Below are 7,911 nucleotides of genomic sequence, written 5' to 3'. Positions count from 1 at the left end.
TTAATGCCATTCCTAATGGGGTTAGACGGTTTTTGATATTCCAATTTTCTAAAAGTCATTAATGCACCTTTCCTTCCTTTTATTTAACCTTCCTTAGTGAATTAAATTAGAGTAGGGCCTAATTAATTTAGTCATAGTTGCCTTAGTTTAGGTTTTTTGAAAAAATCGTGTAGTTAAGTTAGGTTAGTAATTTAGTCAATAATTAGGTAGATAGTCTTTATTAAGTAATTGATTTCTAGTTAGACGTGTATTAGATTTAAATTAAATACCTTTATTGATTATCGTTTTCTTTTATTAATTAATTAGCATTGAGTCAGTCTTCCTAACCTAAGTCAAGACCTTGTCTAAACCTAGTGAGTCAACCCGAACCTAGTTGACTAAGTCAACCCTAAACCGAGTCCAACCTAGTTTTAGTTAAACCTAACTTAGTCAAAACCCAAGCCTAAGTCAAGTCATAGACCAAACCGAACCCAATGCTCAGTCAACCGAACCCAACTAGTTAGGTCAAGCCTAGTCGGGTCAACATTAGTCCAAGTCAAATCCAACCTAGGCTTAGGTCAACGGAGCCTACCTAACCTAAGTCAAAACCTAGTCTAAACCCACTTGAGTCTAGTCAAGGTAAACATACCCTAAACTTGAGTCAACCGAACCTACCTATTGGAAACCTAACCTAACCTAGTCAACCTAGTTGACTTAGTTAGGTGTGCCATGTGTCTAAGTCAAATCGAACCTTAGTCCAAGTCGAGTCAACCTTAGCCCGAGCCTATCTCCCCCAACCTAACTCAAACCGAGCCTACCTAATCCAAACCGAGCTCATCCAAGCCAACCTGAACTTAGTAAAGTCAAAGCCGAGCCTAGTTGAGTCAACCGAGTAAACCCTAACCCTAGCCTTTGTTCTTTAGTGGATTAATTTCATTTAGTTGTTATTTATTTTGATTTTTAGACTAATTAGTTTAGTTATTTAATTTAGTTTTAGTGTAGAAGTGGGTGTGCGTATATTGTATTTGTTTTGTGTGTGTGAGCTGTGTTTTGTGATTGTTTTACTTGTAGTTAGTTATTATTTAACATAGTAGTTCGAATTGCATTTCCTTGAGTAGCATAGTTGCATTTGCATCGTTAGTTAACGTAGCTTTAGTCATAATTTGCTTATCGTATTTCGTTCATCATACATTTGGCATAATTGTAATATTCATCTGCATATACTCTGTTATTCAGTGTCATTTAGATTGCATTAGGTTTAATTTGCATTTTATAGTGTTTAAATAGATTCATAAAGTGAATAGTGCACTCAAAGAAAAACCCGATTTTTGCCCTGTCGCACAAGCGTTATTTTATGTGCAAAAATTTTGTGTTTTCCAAAAATTCTTTTTCTGTTCACTTAAGTGACGTGTTATCTAACTGCAGACCAAATTTCAGCTCTTTCGGAGTTGATTTGGTCTGATTTTTAAGCGTTTTGCGAAAACCTCTTTTTCTGGTTTTTAAATTACAGGACTTTCGATATCCTGATTTTTCCCAGATTTGAAACACTTATATCAGGAGTTTCAGATATTTTTTCACTACAACAGAGCAGTAAATTAGCGACGACCACCTTTCGTCGCTAATCCGTCGCTAATCCGTCACTAACCATGTTAGCGACGGATTAGCGACAACGCGGCGACAGTATGCTTACGTCGCGAATATTTCGACGCTAACTGGCGACGGAATTATTCCGTCGCCAAGTCCGTCGCTAATTGCGACGGAATAACGAGCGCTATATTCCGTCGCCAATCCGCCGGTACTAAACGGCGACCACGGCGTGGCGACGGATTTAATTCCGTCGCTAAGCCGTCGCTAGATTAATATGAATAGCGACGGAATCATCCGTCGCTAATCCGTCGCAAAAACGAAAAAAAATCAAAAAAAATTTATTTAAAAATTAATTACGGAGAACTGTACAATTTATATTTCCTGTACAATTTATATTTCCTGTAAATAAAAAACAAACCACACAAAAAAATTCATATAACAAGTATCTATAATAATTAATCGTTCCACCTTAAAACTAAGAAGTTTAATTATTTACAATTCAACAATTACAATTAGGAAAAATAAAAAAAATAGAACTTCTTCAACACAGTCCTCTAATCATCGCCAAGATTTTGTGCGTCTTCTTGTTCATTGTCTTTATCTGTCCCTTCAGCTCCACTACCCTGATTATCGCTAGCAGCCTACACAAGAAAAGAACAGTCAGTATTGATAAACAAAATATAATGAAATAAATTACACACTATATGTGATTCTATCATGTGCTCATGTGTGATCTAAGGCAATAAAAAAACTCTATATGTGATTCTATCATGCTCATATGTGTGCTAAGGCAGTCAAAAAATTGAATATGTGATTATAGCATGTTCATATGTGTTCTAAGGCATATAAAAAAACTCTATATGTGATTCTACCATGCTCAGATGTGCTTTAAGGCAAGCAAAAAACTATATATGTGATTCGATCATGCTCTTATGTGTGCTAAGGCAGTAAAAAAATTGAATATGTGAATATAGCATGCTCATATGTGCTCTAAGGCAGGCAAAGCCAAAAATTTTATATGTGATTCTATCATAAATGATATATAACATGTTCATATGTGTTCTAAGGCAGTTAAAAAACTCTATATGTTATTATAGCATGTTCATATGTGTGCTAAGGCAGTCAAAAAACAGAATATGTGATTATAATATGCTCATATGTGTTCTTAGGCAGTAAAAAAACTGAATATGTGATTATAGCATGCTTATGTGTTCTAATGCAATCAAAAAAACTTTATATGTGATTCTATCATGCTCATATGTGCTCTAAGACAGACAAAAAGTTAAATATATATATATGTGATTCTATCATGCTCATATGTGTGCTAAGGCAGTAAAAAAATTGAATATGTGATTATAGCATGTTCATATGTGTTCTAAGGCATCTAGAAAAACTCTATATGTGATTCTACCATGCTCAGATGTGCTTTAAGATAGTCAAAAAAACTATATATGTGATTATACCTGAGAGGGACCTGGAATCGAAGATCCCCTATCCTGAACAGCGGCCTTGATCTCATTTCGGAGAAAGGGGGCGACGGTGTATTGGAAGTAGTTATTCAGTGATTCATTAATGATCTCGCATACATCATCACCGGAAAGAATAGTCGGCTGCTTGGAGCTTATGTCGGCGCAAGAAGTTGGTGAGCCGTAACTGGAAGAACCAATAACTGGTGAAGTGTTCATATTACTCCCAAACCCGAACACGCGACCTTTTTTGGGTTCACCTGCTGCAGTCACCCATGCTGTAGGATAAAATGATGGATGCTGAGTAGCGTCTTCACCATATCGCTCTACCATTTGTTGCTCATATGCCTCCTACAAAATAATGTTTAAAGTATTCATTAATAATTAATGATAACATTATGATGACTTGCATATATATTGCAATGATTATTAATAGAATTAATACATACCGTTGTCGTTCTCGCCTTCTCTGATACGAAGACTCCCGTGGTCTTCCGTTTATGTGTTTCTACAAACACATCCTTATATGGTACACTGCCTCCTTTTTCTGCTTCCTGCGAAGTTAAATGACAAAAGATTTAGTACACAAATTTGCAACTATACTTATAAAATTAATATTATATATTGATGAGTTACCATTTTCTTTAGGTGGCTCCCAAATGTCTTAGATCCACCTGTGTGTAGATGGGCTTCGGGCATCTTCGATCGATTTTGTGAAGCCTTCGCAGAGCGATTTTTAAATGCATCTCCCGCCCACATATCGCACATTTCATCCCAGTAATCTCTCCTGATAGTAATAGGACCATGGCCCTTCCACAGTAATGGATCATCTACTACGCCAGATGCTTTTTTTGCTGCAGTCTTCATAGTGTGCAGCATGTCTGCAAATCGATTGGCAGCCACCTTCTGCCACACCTTCCTTGCATCATTTTCTTCCACCGTAGTTGCAAAGCGATTCGAAGCCTACAAATATTTTCAGAAAGTTAGTAGACATTGCTTAAATAAATTAAATATGAAACACATTAACTATGAGGAACAACTGTATACCATGAATGAGGACCACAATCTGTCTAATACCTCCTTTGGGTACTCTTTCCATTGAGCAACTGGTCCTGGTAGATGTTGAAGAAGTGAATTCCTAATCTCCCGTACTACTTCTTGTGGCTCAAACCTCGTGCTGCACATGAATTGTTACACAGTAAATATCAATATAAAATATTTAAAAGATATGCAATAATTGAAAACAAAATACTTACGGTCGATTATCGATATACACTATTCGAATGAGTCTTCTTGTGCCAGCCTGTGAAGACCCTGTTTCCTGTGTTGGCTGTTGACTTGTGCGATCAACTGGTGTAGGTGGGTCGTATACAGGCGCAACATCATCTGTAAAAAAATACACACCAAGTTCTCAGAATGTGCATTTGAACTAATCAAGCATCTAATTAGTTATATGATATACCTATCACAGGAGCCCGTGAAGATGAAGGTTGAGCCTGGCTACTACTGGATGAGCGACCACTATAACCTCCACGAACCATATTCTAACAAATAACATATGTCATACAATACATTCAAATAATTCACATCAAGTATTACAATGCATTCAAGTCATTCACATCAAGCATTGCAATGCATTCAAATAATTCAAATCATTGACATCAAGTATTGCACTAATTCAAATCATTCGTTAATTGCATAAATTATAATACATTCAGATAAATTACAATGCATTCGAATCATTCGTATCAAGTATTACAATACATTGAAATAAAATTTTTAATCATTCACACCAAGTATTGCAATACAACTCACATCAAGTATTACAATGCATTTAAATAGAGGTTTGTAGTATAAGATTTTTTTCACTAGCTTGAGAATTCTTCCTCGTCACTAGTTTGACTTTCTTCTTCTTCTTCTTCTTCTTCTTCTTCTTCTTCTTCTTCTTCTTCATTGTTTGCCCATCCACTTGGTACATCATTTGGATCACATTCCTCTATGAATGTTTCATCAGCCAATGGAGATATGACATGCATATCATGCGCAACATCGTGACCATAAGCGAAGTCACAGACATCATCTGATTGATAGTAATCACTGTCTTCAGCTAACTCATCTTCTTGTAACTGATCATACTCGGGGTATAGTTTGGATTTCACCTTGCAAACTGCCCACCATTCATTTCTATCTGACTTTTTTATACTCGGATATGAAGTATAATAAACTTGTTGAGCTTGCGAGGCTAATATGAATGGTTCATATGTTCCAAACCTGGATTTATGATTCACCTCCACAATGCCTGAAGCTTTGTCGAGTCTTGTTGCAGTTGGATCAAACCAATGACACTTGAATACCGTAACCCTGTTATTCATGCCTAAGTAAGTCAACTCCATTATTTCCTCTATAACACCGTAGTAATCATGTTCATTTTCACCGTAGCTGCTACCCTTGACACACACGCCACTATTTATCGTTGATTTGTTTATACCGTATTCTTTTGTATGGAATCGATAACCATTTACGATATACCCGTTGTAGCATTGCACAACTTTGGTCGGACCATTTTCTAAATCACATATTCCTTGATCTTTAACATCACCATGGCGAACCTACGCACAGACATAAACAATTATTGTGATCACGATCAATTAAGTAACTTAGTGTTGTTTATAAGTACAAAATTTATGTTAGCTTCTTTACCAACTGTTTCAACCACTCCACAAACTTAGTTTCACGTTCTTTTTGTACTTCTGCATTAGTGAGATGTGAAACTTTGCTTTGCAACTCCAGATCAAATCGTCTGCAAACCACAAATACTTATATTACCGAGCCATGTATCCACATATAGAACATAAAAGGATTTATAATTGAGTTGCATATACATATACTTACTCGATGTATGGGTCGATCGCTGAACAATTAAAAAGAATATAGATGTGTGCTGCATCTTGCTCTCGATCTGTCAATAGCCTTGATCGGCAACTACCAAATGCATGCCCAAGTCGTTGAAATATCGACAGCTTGTCAGCTACAGTTACTTGTTCTCCATCATCGTTACGGGGCGGGCATGTGTAACGTGTTGAAATATGAGGTTCGAAGTACATAGATGAGAAATTTGAAATCTCTTCTAAAGTGTACGCCTCACAAATAGAGCCTTCTACTCTTGCTTTATTACGAACCTTTTTTTTTAGGTCGAACATGCATCTGACAAGAATATACATTTCAAATTTTAAATATCTGTCATTAAAGAGACAAATATAAAAAAACATATACCTTTCAAATGGGTACATCCATCGATATTGCACAGGGCCACCAACCCTTAGTTCATATGGCAGATGTATGATCAAATGTTCCATAACATCGAAAAATGCTGGCGTAAATATCTTTTCTAACAGACAAACAGTGGTGATGACAGAGTCCTCGAGATTCTTTACATCTGATACAATGACCTCCGATGCGCACAATGTTCTGAAAAATCCGCTCAACTCAGACAATACCCCCCATATAGGTTTGTCTAACATATCATGGAATGCTAGGGGTATCAATCGTTGCATAAAGATATGACAATCATGGCTCTTCAACCCATATAACTGTCCATCGTCAATCTTCACAGCCCGAGCAATGTTAGAGACATATCCATCTGGAAATCTCAGTTGTCTCAACCATTGACATACATGTTTTATTTGATCAGGTCCGAGCACGTACTTCGCCTTTGGTTTCAGTACTTTGCCATTATACTCTTTGAGTTCCAATTCTGGTCTTTTACATATTAATTTTAAATCCATACGGGCCTTCGGATTATCCTTCGTTTTTCCTTTAATATTCATTACTGTATTGAACACATTATCAAACACATTTTTCTCTACATGCATCACATCCAAATTATGTCGTATCAATAGGGTCGGCCAATACGGTAGTTCCCAAAAAATAGATTTTTTCGTCCAATTGTGTTCCTTCCCAAATCCACGGAAGGGTGTAGGACTGCGGGCATCTGTTAATACATTTGGAAAGTATCGCAATCTTCTTAAAATCTCTATGCCAGACAATCTTGAGGATGGACCTTCCATTTCAGTTGTGCCTGCTGTAAATGCATTCTTTTGACGTCGGAACGGATGATCGCTGGGTAGAAATCGACGATGGCAATCAAACCAGCAAGGCTTCCTTCCATGCCTCAATCTAAAAGCTTTGGAATCCTCCATGCAGTACGGACAAGCCAACCTCCCATGTGTGCTCCAACCAGATAACATACCATATGCAGGGAAGTCACTGATTGTCCATAGAACAGCGGCCTTCATGTTGAAATTTTGTTTTTTGTGGGCATCATACGTGGTAACACCGTCATCCCACAGTACTTTTAATTCATCAATCAATGGCCTTAGATATACATCAAGATTTTGGCCAGGTGAGGTCGGACCAGGGATCAACAGAGACAAGAAAAGATTTGGACGTTTCATACACAAGCTTGGTGGAAGGTTGTATGGAGTTACAAATACTGGCCAGCATGAGTATGGAGTTGATCTACCCCCAAATGGATTAAATCCATCTGTACATAGACCGAGTCTAACATTTCGCACTTCCATTGCGAAGTTCTGATGAGTACGATCAAAGTGCTTCCAAGCTTCAGCGTCAACAGGATGCGTGATCTTGTTTTCATCGTGTCGAACTTTATTTGCATGCCATCTCATGTGTTTAGCTGTCTTTGAAGACATATACAATCGCTGCAATCTAGGAGTGATAGGAAAGTAGCGGAGCGACTTGTATGAAACTTCCTTTGATCTCGTGCTACCATTGCCTCTTGTCTTTGGCTTGAACCGAGGATGCCCACATGACGGGCATGATATGTCGTTTTCCTGCTCCTTGAAATACAACATGCAGTGAT

At 37.4% G+C, this 7,911-nt stretch overlaps 1 protein-coding gene across 1 annotated transcript; it reads right to left on the bottom strand.

Annotated features, from left to right (window-relative positions):
- Positions 1-2,015: 2,015 nt before the first annotated feature.
- Positions 2,016-3,260, bottom strand: LOC149820995 (uncharacterized). Its single transcript, XM_089983419.1, has 2 exons — positions 3,030-3,260; positions 2,016-2,207 (listed from the first exon to the last, which is right to left on the bottom strand). Exons 1-2 carry the CDS (start codon positions 3,249-3,251, stop codon positions 2,121-2,123), a joined length of 309 nt encoding a protein of 102 aa, XP_089839545.1. The 5' UTR covers positions 3,252-3,260; the 3' UTR covers positions 2,016-2,120.
- Between the last annotated feature and the right edge of the window lie 4,651 nt (positions 3,261-7,911).

Source organism: Nuphar pumila, chromosome 12, assembly GCF_984573655.1.
Source record: "Nuphar pumila chromosome 12, dmNupPumi1.hap1.1, whole genome shotgun sequence".
In the NCBI taxonomy this organism is placed as follows: Eukaryota; Viridiplantae; Streptophyta; class Magnoliopsida; order Nymphaeales; family Nymphaeaceae; genus Nuphar; species Nuphar pumila.
This window is presented reverse-complemented; position numbering and strand designations above follow the sequence as displayed.

Coding starts and splice junctions, on each gene's coding strand:
- LOC149820995 (XM_089983419.1), bottom strand. CDS start 3,251: ATGAACACTTCACCAGTTATTGGTTCTTCCAGTTACGGCTCACCAACT. Junction 2,208..3,029: donor CGATTCCAGGTCCCTCTCAG/GTATAATCACAT, acceptor TTTCTTGTGTAG/GCTGCTAGCGATAATCAGGG.